The sequence below is a fragment of the Culex quinquefasciatus genome, chromosome 1 (assembly GCF_015732765.1).
Source record: "Culex quinquefasciatus strain JHB chromosome 1, VPISU_Cqui_1.0_pri_paternal, whole genome shotgun sequence".
NCBI classification, from domain to species: Eukaryota; Metazoa; Arthropoda; class Insecta; order Diptera; family Culicidae; genus Culex; species Culex quinquefasciatus.
The window spans coordinates 19,973,617-19,996,945 of NC_051861.1; the positions used below are offsets into that span (position 1 = coordinate 19,973,617).

General features: G+C 40.4%; 1 protein-coding gene across 1 annotated transcript in view; it reads left to right on the forward strand.

Annotated features, from left to right (window-relative positions):
• The window catches only part of LOC6032196 (leucine-rich repeat-containing protein 24), a 370,966-nt gene extending 348,477 nt beyond the window's left edge, over nt 1-22,489 (forward strand). The window contains 3 exon segments of the mRNA XM_038249209.1: nt 15,700-15,964; nt 15,967-17,380; nt 21,220-22,489. Coding sequence (XP_038105137.1) covers nt 15,899-15,964; nt 15,967-17,380; nt 21,220-22,238 — 2,499 coding nt within the window. The 5' untranslated portion in view covers nt 15,700-15,898 and the 3' untranslated portion in view covers nt 22,239-22,489.
• The last annotated feature ends 840 nt before the right edge of the window (nt 22,490-23,329 follow it).

Consider the following 23,329-nt stretch of genomic DNA (forward strand, 5'->3'; position numbering starts at 1 on the left):
CTGCAGAAAATGTCACATTTTATGACATTTTTTGCAGCAAGCCCGTAGATCATTTTTGCCCGCGTGTAAACATTTCTGCGATCTACAGACCTACACACTTCAGAGAGAAGATTTCTTTCATTTCATTTCATCAAGCGTTTATTGCGCGGTGGTAGCTTGTCGGATCAATAACCAAGAAGTTGGTGGTTCAATCCTCGTTCTGTTAAGGATTTTTTTTGTGAAATACAATCAAAAAGCTGTCGGTAACAAGGTCGGTAATGTCGATAATTATCGGTAACGGGCAAAAATTTCATACCCCTATATCGCAAAAAAATGCATGAGGACAGTTTTCATGCAGATAATGATATACTTTCATGCCGCCATTTATCACAATCATGCGACCGCCAGTTGGGTGTAGATAATCTCGAAAACACAAAACTTTAAAATTCGATATCTCTGGAACGAAACATATTCATTTCTGTCGATAAGTGATTTGTATGTAAAATTGGCCGGGGAACACGATGGTGATGTCAAATAAAAAAAAACAAGTTGGGGTGTTTGAGATAACGCCGTTTAAAGTTTTTAATTGCGCAATACAGGTAGAAAAAATAAATAAATCAACATTTTGATCACGGAAATGGATTCTACGTTCAATTTCCTTCAAAATTGAGTGTAAGACCGACCTTCTAAGATTTGTGGTTCCTGAGCTATCGCCGTTTGAAACTAGGAGGTTTGGTCAAAAATCGCCAGAAAGTCGATTTTTTGGAGAGGTACAAAAATGGAGGGGGTGGTCCGATTTGGATGAAACTCGGGATTCTTGCATGTTTTGACAGTATCAACAGCTCTGCCAAATTTGAGCAGGATCGGAGAGGGTAATTTTCAAATGCTGTTCCGCTTCAGATGGAATGACCCATAAAGCTTTTTGACTATTTCAAAGTAATAAATAGCTCAAATAAAAGTGATCAAGCATAGCATGTTTGGGCTCCATTAAAAATTACAACTATTGTTTTTTTTAATTCAACTGTTCCTGTTTGAATCAATGTTTCCTTGAAAAAAAAAAATGGAGGATCTTTTCGTGTGTGAATCTTTATAAAACTGACAATAATCATAATTTAAATATTTTTTAAAGACGAGAGATTTCACAAAAAATATAGAATCTACTTTTCAAAATGCAAAGCAAAAACTTCCAGAATTTTTAAGTTCAATTTAATTTGTCAAAGAACTGTTAAATTGTAGGAGAGTTTGTACAATATCTAAAAATTAGAATAAAACAATGCGTAAAAACCCTTTCAGGCCTGATGGGTCATATATGACCCATACCGAAATTCGGTTGTATAAAATCACACAGTGCTCAAAACATACAACATTGTTCAGCAAAGTTGTAACTTATGAGTTTCTCCTACGAAAAAATGTTTGAGTGGTTGTTAATGGACTTTTTGACGACCTAGAAAGTCCTGAAAAGCCGAAATTTGGGAACTTCAGAAAATTTTGAATAAAAATCAAGCTAACAACGATTTTTCCAGGCAAATGAAGATTAGTTATTACCAGCCACATCCTCGAAACCATTTGGCACCACTTCGATCCTTTGGGATGATCTAGGTCCTCCAAAGTGCCTGGAATACAGATCTTGGAGTCTACCACCGTAACAACACGATTCTATCAAGTTTCCGATTATGGTTCATATTCAGTGATGTCCCTGGGACCCTTTGGCAACAATATGAGCTATGTGGGTCACTTTTGGGATGTTCTACGTCCACCAAAGTGTCCTGGAATACAGATCTTGGAGTCTACCCCCGTAACAACAAAATTCTACCAAGTTTCCGATTATGGTTCATATTCAGTGACTCCAAGATCAGCTTTTGTTTGAAAGGGTATGAAACCCAAAGGATTTTTATTTTAAAAGTTGAAATATTCTTTCCAATTTGATAGTTTCAAAGAATGTGAATTCCTCACCGGTTGAGAAACGTTTCACTATCAAGTGTGATTTGTTGTAAGGAAGGAACCAACCACATCAAAATGAATTGAGTTACGTTTTTAATTGAAAGGTACTTAACACAAAACTTTATGAAGTTGAAAAGTTAAAGCTATTTAAAATGGATTTTTATTCCAAAATGTTACTATTTTTGCCTGCGTAAGTTAGACCAGCAAATTGCCTACAAGGTTGCTTCATAGACGTTGACGATTGGAGCCTCTAAAAAACTATTAGAAAAATGAAGTCTTGCTTTGCAAAAAAGTCATAAAATACTAAATTTGAACCTCTTGAAGAGTAAAACTTCTATTACTGTGACGATAGTTTAGGTCCCACCATTTCTCACAACAAATGCTCATTTATGTCTGTGTTACAACTTCAAAAATCTCAATTTAATCTATTCCCACCTCAATGTATCATCGTAGCCAAATCCAACCACTCTCAATATCCGTCAGCAAAGCCTTCCTGCGGTTTCACCCCCTTCCCCGTTCGCCGGGAACCCATCGTGAGCGGAAATGGAACCCATAATCCAGCTTATATTGCCGTAGGCAATGCCAAATCCTTGGATTTGAATTTGTTTTTTTCGGCTCTTCGTCTTGTCTGTTCGACGGCTTGAATCCAACCGTCTTGTACACCACACGAAACCCCTCCAGCAGAAGGTATATCACCCCTGAATGTATGCTACACTCTTGTATGACATATTTGAACGCTGCTGTTGCGCGTTCATCTTCCCTACCGGCAGATGTCACTGGAAGATTTACGGGCGGAAATTTCCGCCGACAGACAATTTCGGGGATCAAAACAAATGGCGAGAATGCGCTGGCGTGAAAATGAGATTTTACCTTTTCATGTGGTAAAAGGTTCGCGCTTCGTTAGGTTTCACGTGTTCTTGTCCGCCTTTTTGTGAGATATTTTTCGTGCAGGTGAATGTCAATGAAGATTGCACGTCTCATATTTCAAAGTGTGGGGCCTCGGATTAGGTTCAACATCATGCAAACTCAATTATTCACAGATTGTTTGTGGAAACTCGTTTGGGGAAAAAAACAGATCGCGAGACAACCCAGAGCGACAAGAAATTACTCTTTTTTGGGAGACTTCATTTTTTTTGTTACAATTCAGAGTTAAAATCACCCAGACTCGAATCAAATTTACACAAAAACGAGTGATATGGAAACTTTCCAAAATAATTAGTTCTAAATAGGTTCGATTTTGACGAATTTTTTTTTTTAAATGCAACTTTTGAAATTATCCTACCAAGTTTGTCTTAAGACAATATTCATTCCAATACTGCCGAGACATTTGGACACCAAAAGCTTGTCTTGCTCAAAAAGACAACTTTCCCCTAATCTCGAACCATTAAGGGGTACTATGCCTTTATCATACAATTCGGGGGGGAGATTGAAAGGACACACCGGGTGGGCCGTAGTCTCGTCCGGTGTGTACAAGATTAGGATGGTAGTACGACGGTCGTACAACTTGTCGTACAGGAGGTCGTAAAGCTTCACGACCGAAAAAAAGGCTTCGTTTTGGACAGGAGCATAGGACTAAGATACAGCCATACAGGAGGCGAACTCCTGCAAGGACAGAAATGGAAATAAACGACACCCGCTGACTTTCCAGACATAAACGCTTGTTATCTGGCTGTCTTCACCATAGGAAAAAAAATTCCTTGCTCTAGCATGCGTACCTAGTACGGTAGTTCTAAGGAAGGTACATGAACATGCCTTTGCGCTGATGATTGCTGAAAATTTGTCCAGCATAGCTACGCAAGGGCGTTGAGACGTTGCGAAGGGACGCTGGAAGCCTCGCTACAATTTATGAGCGCTGTTACTTCTAATGATGGTACACTCTAGTCTGGCTTAGAGCATTAAGGGAAAATGTGGGGCAATTTGGGAAAAAGAAAAATATAATATATTTAAATTGTAATTTTTAACCATTTTTGAAAAAAAAAAAAACATTTCTTGACAATTACCAAAAAAAATGCACTGTTAGACCCCTCGGTGGTTTACATCGACCTGTCAAATGTACACTCTAAATAGCTTGAAGTCATAAACAATCACTCTTTGTCTTTTTATTAGTTTGACTTAAATTTGGGTAAAATTACAAAATACCCAATTTACCCCACACTCAACCGTTATCGACCTCATAAAAAATACACGTGTCCTGTCTGGATAACGGCAAGGATTTAAAGTTTGCAGATCGTTCCCTTCCCGCTCCCCCATCGTGATCTCAGAAAAGGTCCACGATGGCCACTTACAGGCGGGATTTTCCAATTACTGTCCCGGTGATTTGTTACAAGGAAAAGTGTCCATCTTTGGGCGGGGTCCGGATTTTCCGGTCGCTCCTCCAGGGCACAAATCGTTGTTATGAAAAATCTCCCGTACGTGGTCCGCTGCGGCGCGGGGATTTGCTGGTCCTTTATTTTGCCGATGCGCTCGTTTTAGTCAATATTGGCATAACAAGATGAAGAAAGCGAAGAAAAAAATGTCGAAAGACACAACACAACCCAATATAATGGGGAGCACGTAAATCGTATCAAGAAAAACCAGCTTCTTGGGAATTGTTCTTCAACTCCTCGAGGTTTTTGGAGGGTAAAAACGAGAGGTCCACCAATGTTTTTACCTCCACCCCTTGTTTTTGGGGTGAGCTTTCCGGTTGTCATTTGAATTATGATGTGGTGGCCTTTGGTTTGTGGCCACAATCCCGCAACCCCCAGAAATGTGGATCCTAATTTTGCTAATGGAAGCCAAACGGAGGGCTCCATAAATAACGTTACCCGCTGGTCACCGGGGCTTTATTTGCTGTGGTTTTTGGGAATTTATCTTTTTTTCTGGAGGGGATTTTATTTATTGGGCCATTTCGAACTAACGGTCGCAGTGCGTTTTCCCCTTCAGGGTATGATTTTCGAGGGGCCATGGGTGCCAATTTACTTTGCCAATAGACAAATCCAGTGAAAGCTCAACGCTGCTTTTTGATAGTGAGAGATTTGACAGCTCCCATACTAAATGTCTCGATTTTCATACTTTTTGTTAATTTTCTTTTAAATTAAAATACTTAACATATGAAAACTATATATTTTTGGTGCCCAAAATTCCTGCTGAAACGAATGGTGTACTTATCTCGATTGCAAATTTTTTGAACAGTTTTTATTTTAATAATATTCTAGACACATTTTGTGCACCTAACCAATCAATACTTTTATCATAAATAATCATTTTATTACTTAAAAATTGAGTTTTCCTGAGCTCGTATATTCAAATACATGGAAGCTGTCATTTCTAACACCATTGGCCACCTAGCGGCCATTTCAAACTGGATTCGTCTATAGCTATGCAGAATGTGTTTGCCATCCAACCTAGTCTTTCTACACCCTTACCGAAAATCATGTTTTTTTGAGTTCCAAATCCCACTTTTCATACGATTTTTTGAGTTCAGGTACTACAACCATAAAAATGGTTATATGGGTTGAACTGAAAAATTCGTATTCGTATTCGTGTTGTTTGCTTATAGGCCTGACATAGAGAAATCTACGTGCGCATGTATTGCGTGTATGTACACGAAAATAAAGTGAGGTTAAATTTTGTCCGGCCAGCAAAATCAAATGGTGCGCTAGTGTGTGTACGCGAAACGTCATAAAGCTCTATTGGAAGAAAACGGCTTGACGTTGAGGACACTCAAAAGTGACAGCTCTTTGTTTACTACACGTTGACAAAGAAAGACTCATTGATGAGTTTGAAAGCAAGCCGTACATTTTCAGATGGGCAAATAAGATCAATGGAAGGAGGTGAGACAAGACTGAGATACAGAGAAACCTCTTTTTACGCGGTGGCGTTACACTTTCTATTTCGTCGATTTCTCTAAAACCATACAATATTTTCGCAAGTTTCAAAAAGCTACAAATAGCTTTTAAAAGATTGCAAAAATGTTGCGTCGTTCCAGAAAAACGTAATGCACCGATTGTTTAATATTTCTCATCGAACCCACCATCAGGCACCAGTTTAGCTTCATTTAAGCCTCTTCAATTATCTCGAGTATGCAAACAATTTCCCTGTTCACAAAACGGCGATGCCGTCTGAAGAGAAGAGCAGGAGGTACGTGTCTTGAACGAGGCATTCTACGAAGTATGCCATCCGGATGCCGGAGAGGTCGAGATACAATAAAATACATGTTAATCAATTCAAATATTTGCGGCGGCTCACCTTTGCCTGACCTGGAGCCGTTTCGGATCGGGAAGACTATGGCAAGGGTGATGGTATTAGAGCGATAAACAAGGATCGAAAAGCCAACGTTAAAGTATTTCAAGTCATTCTCGTCGGTGTGTAAACAGGCTGCAGAGTTGCATAAATATCTTTAGGTTTGGAAAGTTTTTGAAAGCTTTCGCGTGACTTCCTAGAAGTAGAACGAATGGTTCTTACCATCTGAAGTTACTAAAAAGTTGGGTTTGTGGGTAATAGGACCGTCGAATTTGGGAATTAAAGTTTAACCTTCAATTCTGGAGCAATACCAATCAGACTTATCAAAACAGAACTATGGCTTCAACCTAGATTCGAAGCAAAAGATAGGTTTGGATTAGTATCAACCACCTTATTATTAGCACAAATTCTGTAAATTGAAATCAAACAGAAATGTTCAAGCAGTTTCTGGTCGATCATAACTGAAAATGCTATCCCAATGTGACTTACATACCTGCGAAGCTACGTTATTACATTTCCAGCGCATTGGTCGGAAATCCAATATCAATCGGACGATATTGGTTTACATGGCAAATAAGTTTGAATCCATTCGCTGCAAAATTACGCAGAATCGTATGCAAATAAGCAGATTTTAAACAGTGTACGCGATTAAATTCAAATTTACACGGTAAAATAATGCCGTAATGATTTACTTGAAGTTCGTGTTGTACCAAAGCGTGTTGTCTCATCATTTGGCAGACATTTCCTTTGAAGACCCACACACAAAATTCGATTGTGCTCGACTCGCAGGACGCCAAAATGAGAGCCAATTTGGCGTGTTTATTGTTCCAAAGGACGAAACGACACCGCCATCATCATCGTCGAGGACGTCCCCACAACCAGAACCCCCTAACCAGAATATCGTTTTGGAAAACGCACATCATCATCAGCGTGGTTGTCATACAACTGCGGTTAACTTTGGCAACCACCGGAACGAAGCCCCAGCGACGACGATGACGACGACGATGGAGGACGGATTTAATCAGTTCTGGAACACGGGGCGTTCCGGAGGAGAACGTTCTCGAGCATGTTTTGCGTCCTCTTTACGATAGCAGAGAGCTCTTTAGAGAGCCACTGAGGAAAATCACGTTTTATTTGCGGCGTTGATTTTTAAGCAAATATTTTTTTACAGCTTTCTAACAAGTTTCGCTCTTATTCTCAGAAATCTTGTAGGATATTGAATTTGTGTATTAATTATTTCAATCGAAAATAAATCTTTGTGCATTCATTTTTACACCCCATCTCAAATCACTCAGTTTTCGTCTAAAAAGTTTAAACCGAACCTGCTAAGAAATGAGTCAATACACAGAAAAAAAAAATCATGGTAATATTACATCAGGGAATGGGTACATCTTTTATGTCACAAAAAAGGTGTAATTTTACCCCTGGAAATGTGTAATTTTACCACTTTTCTGATATAATGCCACTTTTTCAGTCTAAGTTGAGGTAAAATTACATCATAAAAGAGGTAATATTCAACCTTCCAAAATAACAGCTTCCAAATAAACATTATTTTTTACTGTGTAGGCATCTGTCAAATTTGGTGAATTTCACTCAGATCTTGGTGTTTGCCATCTTCTGCTCATTTCTAGGCGTCCGAAGGTTATGTGTGGTGAGTCACCCAAAACCTCTTTTACGGCTCTTACGCAAATGGACCGACGTTTTACTTCCCCATCCGAAGAAAGGCGTGATCAAGCAAATCTCGTCTCGAAAAATGCCATCGTGTCCGTCTGGGAATGAACTTACTGGGCTGAGAGCCTACCACACTAACTCTGGAAGGTGCTGTGTCCTATCCCTCGCCTAGACAAGACCAAAATCCATGTTAAAGCTTTTAGACCAAATCTGTCAGACCAAGACTGCCAGACCAAAGAGCAAAAAGTAAACAATCTTGGTCTTCGACGTAGGTGCACTCAAATCAAGAATATAAATTTGAAATAGAATTTTATTTTTCCAATTAAATGACTGATTTTGGACTGCAAATTTGAATGTACATCAGAAAATGATTAAACAGTGCGGCGTCCTGTACACCGACAATTAAATAAGCAGTTAAAAGCCTTATTCTACCACTTTATTTTTGGATCGCGTTTTCGGTTTACACCTGAACAATCTTGAAATTATTTATACGGATTTGTGATTCCTCTATTCCCATCATTCCCTTGCACCTACCACTGCACCACCGGACCCGGCGACTCAATGTGACTCAATTTTCGATGAATTCTGAGTGAATTAGCTCAAATCTGACAGATACCTTATTTACTCATTTCTGAGTAGGTACGGTTTCGACGAAAACTGAGTGAATTTTATCGTGTGTGTTAGTGTAGCTGAATCGAGGGGTCTCACAATTTAAATGTAATGCATTACGTTTTTCCCAAGGGATAATGGAAAGAGAGAAATCAAAAAACCGTATAAATAATGTCAAGATTGTTTAAGTGTAAACCGAAAACGTGATCAAAAATTAAAGTGGAAGAATAAGGCTTTTAACTGCTTATTTAATTGTCGGTGTACAGGCCGCCGCACTGTTTAATAATTGTCTGACGTACATTCAATTTTGCAGTCCAAAACCAGTCATTGAATTGAAAAAATAAAATTCTTTTTCAAATTTTCTTTTCTTGATTTGTGTGCACCTACGTCGAAGACCAAGATTGTTTACTTTTTGCTCTTTGGTCTGACAGTCTTGGTCTGACAGCTTTATCATGGATTTTGGTCTGGTCTAGGCGAGGGATAGGACACAGCTTCTTCTTGCATTTGACACACTGCAACGGAAAATCACACTTTTCTGAGTTCATTTTCGCACTTTTGCATACGATTTTTTCAGTTCGACTTTGATTACCAAAAAAAAGTGTAATGGTAGTTGAACTGAAAAAATTGTATGGAGAGGTGGAAAATGAACTCAGCAAAGTGCGGTTTTCAATGCACGTCTAGCAAATATCTGAAATCCGGCTAAAATTTCAACTGTAATTACTGGACTCGGGAAACATGAAATCATATTATAATTGCTTTTTGGCCACTTCAGTTGAACCCATTCTTTCGATTCTAGCCAGTTCAATCCGAATAATCAATAACTAGAGAGCTTTCATTGAAAGGCGAAATCCTACACATAAGGGTGTTCCGGGTGTTCCAATCTCGCAAGAATAAGACGAGATTTATGAATACACTCAAACCCCGATGGTTGTCAAACGAACGGGGTCACTTTTTAGTTTGACACCCTTTTAACATGGAGTTAACACACACTACCAAACGTTTGTTTTAATAGTGTGCATGTGCGCCATATAAAAAGTGACAATTCGTCACTTTTTAGTTTGACTTTGACCAGCCAACGGGGTACAAACTAAAAAAGTGTCAAACGAAAAAGTGACCAACCACCGGGGGTTGAGTGTAGTCGATACAACTTTTGCGCAATTGTTGTTTTAATAAAAAAAATTGACCTTAGATTTGGCAGTTTAGGACATTTCTAAAATTAAAACAAAATAATAATTTTTTTTTCTAGTCTTGACATCTACAACCCAGAACTGGGCATCGGCATACGAGAGGATTCGGTAGTAAAATGGTACTGTGTGCGGACTGAGAGGATAAATCCCGAAATTACCGAGAGTACTTTTCTCATGGGTTCATCTTCAAAAAAGTTCATCTTTCAAAAAAAAGTACTGGTACCGAGACTCGAACCCAAGACCTTCGGCTTATTGAACCATGCCTTTGCCGTATGTGCCACCATGGTTCAGTGACTAAGTGGCGGTCATTTGTCCATATAAGCCACTCAATAGGATGAACTGTTTCAATGAACGAATGAACACGCGAGATGACTATACTCTCGCAAAATAGCACTTTCCTCACGTTTCTTTTCGTGAAGACTATCCCCTCGTTCTTTAACTTTGGGTGTACTTCAAACCACCTTCAAATATAGTATTTTTAACCAAATTTCTGTTTTAAGCAAATATCGAACATTGTGTTAGAATAAAAAATCCAAAATACATTTCCAACTGTGCCAAACCAAGCTAAATGCTGAAAACCGGTGTATCTTTCTCATGGTTCTGAAGACAAGCAAGCATCTTTCTGCGCTATCGTAAACGACACGAACGGTAATGTTGTGTCTCCAAATAGCACAAATTCGTTTGTTCCGTTTTGCCACGTGCACAATAGCTTAGGGTGGGGGGGGGGCGGTGTGGCGGAGGACCTGCGATGGCACCGCCCCACCATACACAAGATAAAAACCCACTTACAGTGCTGCCATCAGTCCTGGCGAGAAAAGCGGAAATGATTGTTGTTATATCCCGACAGATATGGGGATGGGGGGCGGCAAACCAAGAAGGTGAATTCGGTGGAGCGATTGCAAGTTTTCGATTTTCCACCCAAGAAATTCTATTAACGAAAACAGAAAGGGGGACGGAGCGTTCGCTCACTCAATGGAAGGTGTGGGTGTGTAAACACATGGGATTCCACTTTGGAGAGAACACGCGGAAATGTGGCAAACCATTGTCGTAGAAGCAAATCTTTTGGAAATGATGTCATGGAATGTTGTTTGATATGTGAAATAATTATTGTGATTTTTAAGGCGCTCAAAACGAAACTTGCTGGTTTCTTTATAATAAACCATTTGAACAAAAAGTTCTAGTAAAGCAATAATGTACCAAACACTCAATTACTCAATTATTCTGCACGACTGCCATCTTCTACAAATGCTCAATCAGGCAACAGGCTGGTGGAAGCCTATCCTTAAAGAGCACACTCGAAATGGAGTGGCGCTGCCGAAACGTGACAAATTGAAAGTATGTGTCAATGTCAGCTTCGTTTCCATTTTTCATCTTTTTCTCTGTTCCATCTACCGGTTGCTTTCCGGGCTTGAGCTGAGTGGAAGAAATATCTTCCCACGGGCAGACGAGTTTGCCTTCTCGGGAAAGTTCGGAATAAAATTTACATGCACGCCAAAAGCTCAATTGGTGCTATTTGTTAAAGCCGTTTGATTTGGTGCATGTTTGCTATGGTTGGTTGTAAAATGAAATCGAGAATGGTAGGTTCATTTTCAAACAAAAAATGGAATAGAAATAAATTAGGCCGCTACGATATTATTATTAACTACGTCGCCACACTTTTTTTTTTAATCACAGACTACAGCGTTTTTTAAAGGTCCTATAAATTATTAATTGTGTGTCATATCTCGACTTTTGTTTATTAGGTCCAATAAACACCTATAAAATGTTCATCAGAGTAAGCGGGATACACTCAATGTTTACATTTGTTCAAAGGACCTAATCAAAAAGAGCCCAAACATCTTTATACTATCCAAGTTCTGAGCAAAATGCAAGGCAAGTTTGTCCCACACATAACCCGTAGGGGTTAACCCTCTACTGCCCAAATTTTTTTTCGAAATTTTTTATTTTTCCCGTGTTTAGGAGGTCACTTTTGTTTTACGAAATACTTTACTTCTCTTGTTTTAAGTTTTTCTTGCTTAATTTTTAGTGTTTTAATTTGCATTTATTTTGTTTAGTTTATGCTTGTTTTTGGTAGTATTTGGCCTATCATTACATTTTGCCTATCTATTTTTTTCATGTTCTTACAGTCACTTTTTCAATTTTATGCTTGTTTTCCACATTTTCTGCTATAAATGGCACCATTACCATTTAAATTGTAGAAAAAAAAAACTTCTTTTTATCTAAAATATAGGAAACGTTAGTGAAAACCACAGCTAAAGTTGACCCCTAAAAAATTACATTTTTAAAAACATTGGCAAAGTCACATAAAACAAGTAAAACTTCCAACCTATAAATTTTCTAAAATTTTCAAATTTCTTCTTTTCTATGCTTTTTAAAGATCTAAAATTGATTGAAAAATGGATTTTTGGCGATTTTTTAAATCGAAGCCCGTCTAAAGGCGGGGTTGGGTTGTAGAGGGTTAAATTTCTGGAGGAAAACTGGGTTTCCTCCTGATTTTTAGAACAAAGTAGTTATTGGATATTTTTTTAGGCTCTTTTGAAAGAGCTCAAGGTTTTTGCCTTCCACACCTTACTGAGGAAAGGCTATAAAATCACGCGGAAAATGAACTTTTTAATTAGACCTCCTAGACCTACCTTCATTTGTACATATCGACTCAGAATCACCAGCTGAGCAAATGACGATTTTGGCCGGAAAGGTTTTAATCGATCCGTCTTAACGTCCCCTAAGTTGCTATTTAATTTATTTTTTTTATTTTAATTCGGTTTTATTAGTGAATAATCATGTAACAATCAGTTCATTCGCAGTACATAACAGAGTTTTGGAGTTCCTTTCAGCTGTGTGTTAAATCTCAATCCATTTTGGCACGATTATTGCTTATCACTTAGAGATTACCAAGAGTAAGAAAAAAATTAGAAAAAACTTACTGGAATTGCAAAGGAAAGGGGATAGAAATAGAAAAAGCAAGTTGCTATTTAAATTCATGCAGTTTTATCTTGTATTTAAAAAGCTATGTTAAAAAAACTTTTTCATATTAAATTAAAATTATGATAATAAGGGTGTTTTTTTCATGAAACCCTCACATGTTATATATTTTTAGAAAGCATATGAGAAGACCTTTTAGATGGAGTAAGAATTTTCAAGATCTGACCTCCTATATTAAATTACAAACAGTTTAACAAATGGTCTGAATTCACATAACCTCAACTGGTCGGGTCTGATCGCCACGAAAAAGCCGTGTAGAGGGATGCCATGTTCCTCAAAGGCCGTGTCTGTATAATCTTGACAGTAAGTCTGTAGTTTTTTTTACTCATCACTTATTTTTATTAGGACCTCTTAGGTGCTGCGAACGCTAGGGGAGATCCATAAACATGTGAACATGTGGACACTTTAGGGGGGTTAGAATCACTATAAATGAGAGGAAGGCACCAACCACCTAAAGGTGGATTAAGCAACGTTTTTTTTTTCTTTTTTTTTATCAAACTGCGCCTCCAACTGCACCAATAACTCAAAAGCGATATAAGGCTTTCTAGGCCCAGTGAAAAATAAATAATTTAACTCAAAAATGACGAACTCCTCGTCACAGTGTCCTGATGCAAACAATGATCGAGCTGTAGCTGTCACAGCCCTGCGAAGTATGTTGGCTAGGATGTAACAAAAATGACTTTTTGGCGGGCATTCAGGGGTTTGTTCCGGTGGGCATACTGAGCCTAAATCCCAAATATGAGCTTGATTGGACGTAACAGGAGCTGGCGCTCCGCCCTTCAATTTTAAATGGGATTTATCCCGTAAAAAAAGATTTTTTCAAAAATGTCACTTTTTGAGGCATTTTGGCCACCAATGCGTTTACCAAAAACATCACTGGCGTGTAGGCCAGATCCTTGCGCATCTTTTTGTATATATAACATTGAAGTTTGGAGCATCCTGGAGCTCGGTACGGACCTTCAAAGTTTGGCATATTTTCGAAAAATCGGTCCCAGCAAAATCAAATGGCGTCTCGGGCGTCGCGAGGTGCGACGCATATCTTTTTTGCCGGGGCCGATTTTTCGAAAAAATGCCAAACTTTGAAGGTCTGTACCGAGCTCCAGGATGCTCCAAACTTCAATGTTATATATACAAAGATGCGCAGGATCTGGCCTACACGCCAGTGATGTTTTTGGTAAACGCATTGGTGGCAAAATGCCTCAAAAGTGACATTTTTGAAAAAATCTTTTTTTACGGGTTAAATCCCATTTAAAATTGAAGGGCGGAGCGCCAGCTCCTGTTACGTCCAATCAAGCTCATATTTGGGATTTAGGCTCAGTATGCCCACCTGAACAAACCCCTGAATGCCCACCAAAAAGTCATTTTTGTTACACTCTAATGTTGGCTGACATATTTATCGGGCAGTCAGTCAAAAAAACCAGCTAGAAGTCGCCTGACAAAAAAATTTTGCTAGAAAGAGATAGGAAACCTGATGCAAACAAACGTCCAGCTGTCATGTAAACATACTTTGAATGTGTTGGTAAATTTCTGACTAGAAAGCCTTATGGGACATTTATGCAAACTTAAAAAAAAAAAAACAATAATATTTCTAGCTTTTTTTTAAAGGTCCTATAAACTTATGAAAGACAATATTGCGGGTGGATAGATAAATTTTCATTCTGCTGCGAGTGTATCCCGCAGCTGCGAATATCGCAACGGCCCCTAAGTAGGCCTTTCAGTGCATTCTTTAGCTCATGTCAGTCTATTTTCTATCAACATCTGGTAGGTAGTTTTCTCTAGTTTTTATTATTGTTGAGTTTTCAACATAATATTTATTGAAATTTTAGTGGTAAAATGTCCGAGATTTGCACTGCCGTTTTCAAGCAATACGCCTCAATTGATACAGTGTACCGCTGTTACGAATTGTCGCGAACTGGAACAACCGTTACGAGCGGGATGGCGTTTTCAACATCACAGAAAGGAAAAAGTGTTCTTGCAGTTCAGCCCAGTACTGCGCCAATTTGAACCGTATCCAGCGCCACTCAGGGGTCAATTCCGTGTGGGTTTTATATGGTACTCGCATTCATTCCGACATGTTTGTTTGAAAGTGGGTGGCTGGTGGGTCTTTCAATCCAAGCAAAGGGCTATAAAAAAAATGATTTAAGCGTGTTTGATGTTTGAAATAAAGAAACCATTGTAAACATGTTGATTATTTGTTTTATTTACAAACAATCTGCAATTTTCATGATGAAAGGTGATAAAAAGGTCTATATTTGCATATTCCTAGTCCTTTTCCCTCCTCGTGGCTTCGAATGCGTTTCGTTCATTTTTTATCCCAAACAGAACGAAAATGTCCTCGACGCTGTTTAAACCAATTTTCAAGGATCCACGTTTTTCACTGGACTTTTGACCCATGAAGTTCTTTTCCTGACAGATGCTTAAAGTCTAAACAGGACTTCATCAGGCGCAGACCTTTTAATGCTCTGAAAATTTCAAAAATGGGTAATTAATTTTCAGCTGTGTCCTCTTTATCGTATACATTCCGGGATTATTCATCTCCTGAATCGCTAGAATCCGATGTAACGGATGCCTTCCGTTTTTTAGTTGATTTCATTTTTCCGAAGTGTTTGACACTTGAACAACGTTTGCGGTTTTTGAAATTGCGCGATTTAGTCGCCGCCGCCTACAGTTCAGAACAGACGACCGCACTGTGCACAGTAGCCAGAACCGCAAAATGTTAAATTATCTTGCCACGCATAATATATTCCTTTCCAATAAAAATTCTTGATTTTTTTCTCACAAAACAACCAAGAAATTACCAAAAAAAATCCTCCTGTTGGTGGATCCCTCGTTCTACCTAAGAACAGGTAAACAAAACAAACAGTCAATTCAAAATAAACAACAAAGCAAAGCTAAGCACAACATAGAATCAAAAACGTATTTGTTTACTTTTCTACAGATTGTAAAAAGCTGATTCGATTTTGAACAGTTTGCCCCGAAAGTGTGATAATCGGTAATTTTTGCTCTCACTTCTTATCTCTCTGAGACGATGACTTTGTTTAATCACAAAACCAACAGAGGACTTAATATCGCTCTAATTTGTTTCTTTTTCTCCCGTTTCTTCTTCCAGATTAGCAACCTCGACGTTCTCCGGCTGCTGCTGCAAGATAAGTGAACCCCGGCCAGTCCACCATCGTCCATCCAAGCTTGAATGTCGTCACCGGACCGGAGCTAACGAAACGGCAACAAAAACGACTACGACGACGGCTTCGAAGATTAGGCATCCTGGAGCGACCGCGGCGGAACCGCGCAACGCAAACGTCAAAACGATGGCGGCCAACCGCCCGACGGCGGTAGTGCTGCTACTGGTGCTGCTGCTGGCCGTTGGCGTGAGTCGAGGAACGAGGAAGATTTCACCGAGCATTGTAACAAGTGTCGATGCAGCTGGAAGAGTGGTAAAAAGACGGCAGATTGCACGAACCAGGCGCTGGTGCTAATTCCGGACGATTTGAGTTCGGAGCTGCAGGTGCTGGATCTGTCCAACAATCAGATCTCGGAGATTCGTGCGCACGAGATGATGCGTGCGCGCCAGCAGAACCTGCACAAATTGTACCTTCGCAACAGCACGATCGAGATTCTGCACCGGGATTCGTTCCGGAATTTGACCATCCTGATCGAGCTGGACCTGTCCACGAACAAGCTGAAACGGCTCGATCCGGGTCTGTTCGACGACCTGAAGAAGCTTCGAGTCATCATGTTGAACCACAATCAGATCGAGCGAATCGAAAACAATCTGTTCCAGAATTTAAAGTTCCTCACCAAGGTGGAACTGCGCTCGAACCAAATCTACCGGATAGCGCAGCACAGCTTTACGAACGTGCCGCTGCTGTCCCAAATCGAGCTTGACTTTAATCGGCTCCAGATTCTCCGCAAAGAATCGTTCGTCAACCTGGAGAAGCTCACGTCGCTGTCTCTCACGAACAATCCCTGGAACTGCAGTTGCGCGCTACGAAACTTCAGCGAGTTCGTCCTGTCCCGCAGTCTGTACCGATCGCCCACGACCTGTGCCCAGCCGTCTCAATTGGTCGGCCGCGAGTGGAACGAAATCAACCTGGACGACTTTGCCTGCCGGCCGCAAATCATCGAGAATCGAATCATCTATCCGGGCGACGGAGAAAATGCCACCTTCACGTGCAAAGTGACCGGTTTACCGCTCCCCCAGGTCGACTGGCTGTTCCACAAGCGACCCTTCCCCAAGAACGACAAACGGTTCAGCGTAACGAAAGCCGTCCGAACCAGCGGCAAGGACACCAACGAAGTGCTCGTGTCAGAGCTGACCATCGTCGGCGTTAAAGCCTCGGACCGTGGCCCGTACGCGTGCAAGGCCACCAACCCAGGCGGAACCGAAGAAAGTGAGCAGTTTTTCGACCTCAAGCCACCACCGCTGAAACCGGCCGCCAATCGAACCAACGACATCCTCTGGATTGTCCTCTTCATCGTCCTGGCCATCCTCGTGATCCTCATCCTGACCATCCTCATCCTGTGCTGCGTGTGTCGGAAGGCGCGTCGCTTCAAGAAGAACTCGTCGATCAGCGAAAACGGCCTAATGAACTCCAAGATGGACAAATCGGCAGACGGTTCGGTGCTGGACGGCGGCTCGGTCATCATGGAGATGCAAAAGAGTCTGCTGACGGAGGTGAACCCGGTGGAGAAACCGCCGCGGCGGGCCGACATCGAGGCGAACGATAAAACGAACGATTACGACGAGGGGCACGAGGTGAAGAAGACGCTGCTCGAGGAGACCGGATTCGGTGAGTGTTTATTTTCATCAAAAGTTCAATATTTTACTCGCTTCGCTTGAAGCCTTCGTTACCTCTAAAAAGCTACGTCATTTGTGTATGACGCATAATTTTTTTTAAGCTTTGTGTGCAAAACTTGAAAAAGATCGCGCCCAACTGGCATGCAACCAAACCACAACAAGCTGATCTGATGACGGATATTAACAGCTAAAAAGCTTTTTTTTTGTTTCCAGACAGCTCATTCTGTACACTGCTATAAAATTCATTTTTATAGCACAAATGCTCGAGTTGTACTAAAATTGGTGACGCAGAGCTCCAAATCCAGTGCTGGCCATCAGGGGGACGCTTACTTTTGTCTTCTTTGTACACACTCGGCCAACATTACCAAAGTTTGGGTTAAACTCCATTTTGTAAAAAATGGAAAAAAAAACATCGAAGCAAATGAAATTTGCACCCAACAACAAACCCACTACACACCAAATTTGTATAACTGAAATTCAGTAAATTTTTACTAAAATTTCAGTAAACGATTCAGTAATTTATACTTACTGAATTCTCAATTAAATGATATTTGTCACTTTGACAGATGATTTACTGAAATTTCAGTAAAATGATTGTCAAAACAACTGAAGTTTCAGCAAAAGAAACGTCAAATAATTTTGCTGAAAATTCAGTAATTTTCTTGAGGCAGTTTGACTGATCATTTGCTGAAGATTCAGCAATCGTTGCTGGTATTTCAGGTATCAAAATTTGATTTTGCTTGTTATTGAAAATGTTTCCAGTACTGCTATATATTCAATTATTTCATCAATCGTCCAAACCTAAAAAAAACAGGTGGTTAGCATCGAGGCATTTATTATTACCATTTTTCTTTCCTTGGTTTCTAAAAAACACTTGTTTTGCAACATGTTTGAAAGAGGATTTTCTCTCCGCAGCATCCAAACAATAAGTCATAAGTGACATTTCAGTTTGACAGATATGCAGTTACTGATTTTTCAGCAATGTTTTTGTTCATTACCGAATTTCAGCAAAAGTGATGATTACTGAATCGCATTCAGTAAATTATTTTACTGAAATGGCAATCCAAAATTTGCTGTGTAGGGGAAATATACCCTTTCTAATCAAACACCTATCTTCGTCATATGGAGAGTTTGATACTCGATTAAAGCTCCGAAAATACTTTTCAGGCTATAAACTTACTAGCAACAGCACCGCCTCGAGTAAACACGCAAATTTATGCCACTTTATGGCCAAAAAGATCAAATTTAATGCTCTTTTGATCATAATTTCAATTTTGCGAAACCATTTTTCATCATTTTGGTAGCACACACATCCACACGCAAGATCAGAGGTTTACTGCTTAACGAAAGTCGCCTTCAATATCTTTTAACTTGCGCTAACGATTTCAAAGCGCTTAGGATATAAAATTGCTTCCAACTACCGGCAATATGTTCTTTTGCACATTACTTAGTCACTCACTTGAAAAATAATCCCAAAAAATGTAAATAATTAGCAAGCGCCATCAAAAAAACAAACGCGCCAAGTCTTTTGACGTTTCAATTTTGACTACCCATTCCAATCGAAGGCTGAAGAAAACCGAGCGAGAAGCGAAGGCAAATAAAGAACAAAGGGTGGCCACCAACACCACCAACATACTGGTGCAGCGCCTGTTGGGGTGAGCAAGTGCTGCCAGGAAACTTTCGCTATAAATGCTACTTTTCGTGAGTGTTCGCTTGAAATTTCATCAATTTTGGCAGCACTAAGCAGACCCAAAAGATTGCTGGAAGAAAAAAAGAACTAAGCTGAAAATAGAAAAATGGACGTGGCCCAATGCACTCGACTGATTAGAATGCATTTTTGAAATATTTTTTTTTTAAATGCTTGTAAAAGGAATAGCATAACCTTTAATAAAAGTGAAAATAAACAGAAATGTTCACAAAAAGTTGCTCTACTCGTTGGTGTACTTGGATTTAGTGAATTTCAAGGAACAATCCAGATTATCCAGCATCATTCAAACACGAACGCTTATTAGGCTTAAATGGGCATATTTCCCCTACCTATACAGTATAGGTTGCAGCCTTGGCCGAATGGTGGTGTTCAGAGCAGCTTGTGTGCTCTGAAAAACTTTTTTCTTGATAAAAAAATGATGTTGGTCTGGTGAATATTTACAGCAGTTTTCCTAATTATAATGCACAAAGTTGCTCATTAAAATGGGGTGAAAACATTTCAAAAGCCATTTGTTTAAACTCGAGAGTCAAAATTTCAAAAGAAAAGTATATATTTGAATGATAGAATAATTCCTATTTTAAAGAAACTCAAAATATGACCATATTTTTTCGCCATTTTGCTGATTGTGTTTCACAGCCAAATTAACGTCAAAATAACATATAGTGAGACAATTTTGTTTTAGTCTGGAAGGTATTACCTAAACTTTATTATACAACGGTCCAAACTAGAACTCCTTGAACTTTCTGCAAGTTGAGCGCTCTTTCTTTAATTCTAAAAAATATAAGGCCGATGCAAATATTTAAAATAGTTTTTGTCCCTTGGCCCAGGCCGAGGTCAAGGGGGGCCAAAAAATAAAAAAAATATAAAAATTTAAATATCAAGCCATAGTTTTCACATTTAAATGAAAAAAGTGTTTTAAAATGCATTTTTCACTAGTTCAGTTTTTTGCAATCATTAGTTTTCAAAAAATCTAATATCTGACAAAAACAAAAATTGTATCTAATCTAATCTAATCTAATCTAATCAGACCCTAGCGCAGCCAATCTTTCGAAGGGATCCTGGAGAGTGCCTTAGGTTAGATGACGCCTAGCACTCTTCTTGTCATTTATTACCATTTGTAGTGCCCCATTGCATTAGAATGCATTGAAACATCACAAGCGTTAAAGCGGCCAGGCCTACTGCGTAAAGCCGTATCGCAGAGATGACTCGTAATTGGGTTGAGTTTGAGCACTGGGTGTTCGAACAACAACACAATTCTGAATCGACAGGGGAGGAAGAAGCGTGGGGACACACCACCATACGCTCCGAGATTTGGTTGTATTCGTTGGGAGCACCATGCTAAGAAGGTTTGGTACTCCGGGACCCTCTAGGATGGGACATTGTATTTCCACGAATGCCCTGGACACTATTTTGCCGTGGTTATAGCGCCACAACTCGCTCTCTGTAACAGTATTCCTAATTCCAGTCCACGCTCACCAAGTCGTCATGGCCTAGTGGTTAGCATTTTTGCTTACCAATCCAAAGGACGGGGGATCGAACCCCGCCTCGAGCGACTTTGATTTTTCGTTCATATTCATCATTTCAAATTTATGTGTTCTTAACTTTCTCGTTGGGAGCAGATGGGAATCGAACCCAGAACCATTCGCTTACAAAGCGAACACCGTAACCAGTCAGCCACGGCCGCTCCTTTGACAAAAACAAAAATTGTATCGAAAAAAAAGATTTTGCATCGAAAATTTTCAAAAAATCTTAAGATCATGCTAAAAATGATTTTAAACGCAGGAGAATGTATTTTAATTTGATTTCAGCTGGTTGCACTTGAATTTTCATTGAAATTTTGAAGTTTATTGTAAAAATTTTTTTTGCACCCCGATTTTTCGGGCCAATTTTGAAGGGGGTGACAAAAACTTTTAAAAATATTTGTACCAGCCTAATTAGCATTAAATATAAATTTTCAAAATAGATGTTGACACCCCTACATTTTTTTTATATTTTAGAACAAACTATCTAGTTAGGTATTTGTAATTCCATTTTACATTACTGGGACTCTTAAGATCCTCGTCAAAACCATTAATGCGGTTGTGCTAATCCACCCTTCCTGCCCTTTCGCCCACTCTTTCCAGCCGCCCAGGATGAGGAAACGGTTTCGGTAGCCCTGTCGGACACGACGGCACCCCGTTCGCGGGCCGCCTACATTGAGGAGGGAACGTACGGAACGGCGGTCACGCTGCCCCCGGACCTGCTGGCGTTCCCCTCGACGCGCTTCCCCCAGTCTCCGTCGATCCAGAGCTCGATGTCCAACATTCACGACGGACGAATCTACGGCAAGAGTCCGCTGTCCAGTCCGATCTACCAGCACGGTCCGGGCCTGCTGTCGGCGGCGTCCGGCGGTGGTGCGAGCGGTCAGGTTCCGGCCGGTTTCCGCACGTTGCAACATCCCAAGACGGGTCGAACGATAGCGATCGCCGCCCAGCGGTCCAACTCGCCGTTTACGGCGGCCCCGCTAATCTACCCGCAGGTCGTCATGAAGCAGGGCTACGTAACAATCCCCCGGAAGCCGCGCACGCCCAGCTGGACGCCCTCGATGAACTCGACGGCGACGACAGCCGAGCTGCTGCCTCCGACAAGTCCCACCTCCATCAGCAGTGAACTCCCGGCCGCGACGGAACCGGTCTACGACAATCTCGGCCTGCGCACGACCGCTTCGGGCAACTCGACGCTCAAGCTCAACAAGGCGGCCAAGGCCAGCGGCCAAAGCACGTACAGTATGAAGAATCGACCCCTTCCAGCGACGCCGGGCGGCCAGACGGCTTCCGCGGGCTCGAACACGAGCAGTGCGAGCAACTACGAATCGATCCCCGAAGTGGGAGGAGGACAATCAGCGACCCTGGCCAGCCTCGAAGCCATCTATGGCCGCACGACCACAACAGGCGGCGGCGCCGGCCCAAGCAGCAGTAGGAGTAAAGTACCGCCACGACCACCGCCGAAGCCCAAGAAGAAGCCGACGAACCTCGCGATGAACTCGTCGGCGGCGGCGGCGACCAATGTGGCGGCGGTGTCCAGCGGAAACAGTGGGATGGCCAGCACCAGCAGCACCAGTCCGCTGTTTGCCGACGAAGGGGACGACGGGACGGAGGTTTGAACGACGATGTGCGAGGAGTAGCTTTTAATGCAGAAAACGAAACGTAAGGAAAACAAAAAATCTTTAATATATATATTCGATGCATAGAATATTTGGCTAGTTAATAGTTATTTTTTCTAATCTATTTGAGAGTGAAAGTTACTGAAAGTGAGCGAGCGAGCGCGTGTGTGTACATTATATATATTCTAGGGAACGACGAAGCAGAAATCTTTATGAAATCGAAAACAATAGCATTTAAAGAAGAAAAACAAGAAAAAACAACTGAGGGTACTATTAGGTTTTTTTTTATAAGAAAATGACACAAAAGTAACAAAACACACAAAAAAAATGTGACCTAAGGCAGGCAGGAGGCAAATGAAGATCAAAAATTTCAAAAAAAAACTTAGGCTAATGTTATTGCAATTTGTAAAAGGAAGGGAGCTAGCTAATAATGAAGTTTAGCAGAAGGGTGATCGAACTGTAATAGCTATTTATTTTTATGACCAAGTAGAGATCGAGGTAAGGTTCGGAAATGTGAGGGGAAGTACTTTGGTGAGGAGTGTAGAACAAGCAACGTGTTGATGTTCGGATTTTTTTTTAAAGAGAAATATTTTTTTTTTTCAAAAAAGTTATTAAGTGAATTTATACGATTGAATTACAGTTTTTTCCCTGCAAAAATCAGACCCTTTTTGTTATTTCCGAAAAAGTAAGACTGGACATAATTATTGCTTTTGGCAAAACAACTTGCTAAACTTTAGCTGAATGTGTGTAAACTTGATTTTTTTCCACATGATTATCTCAGAACTTGCTGAATCGACTTTGTGAGCCTTATTCGGTTTGTTTCGGGGCCCCTTAACTGTGCTTACTAAATTTCGACATTGTTTGTGATAGGCAGGGTTGCCAGGTTACCAGATAAATCTGGGAATGCAAGATTTTCAAAGTGTCAGCCAGAATAAAGATTCATCCTTCTCAGTGCCAGATTTGGCTAGATTGTAAATTAAAATTTTTTAGGTCATAACGTTAATTAAACAGCCTGAATTCTACAATTTTTTTAATTCATTCATATCCTCCCTCCCCTTCACAATTGAGAATGGTTAGATTTTGATTTGCCC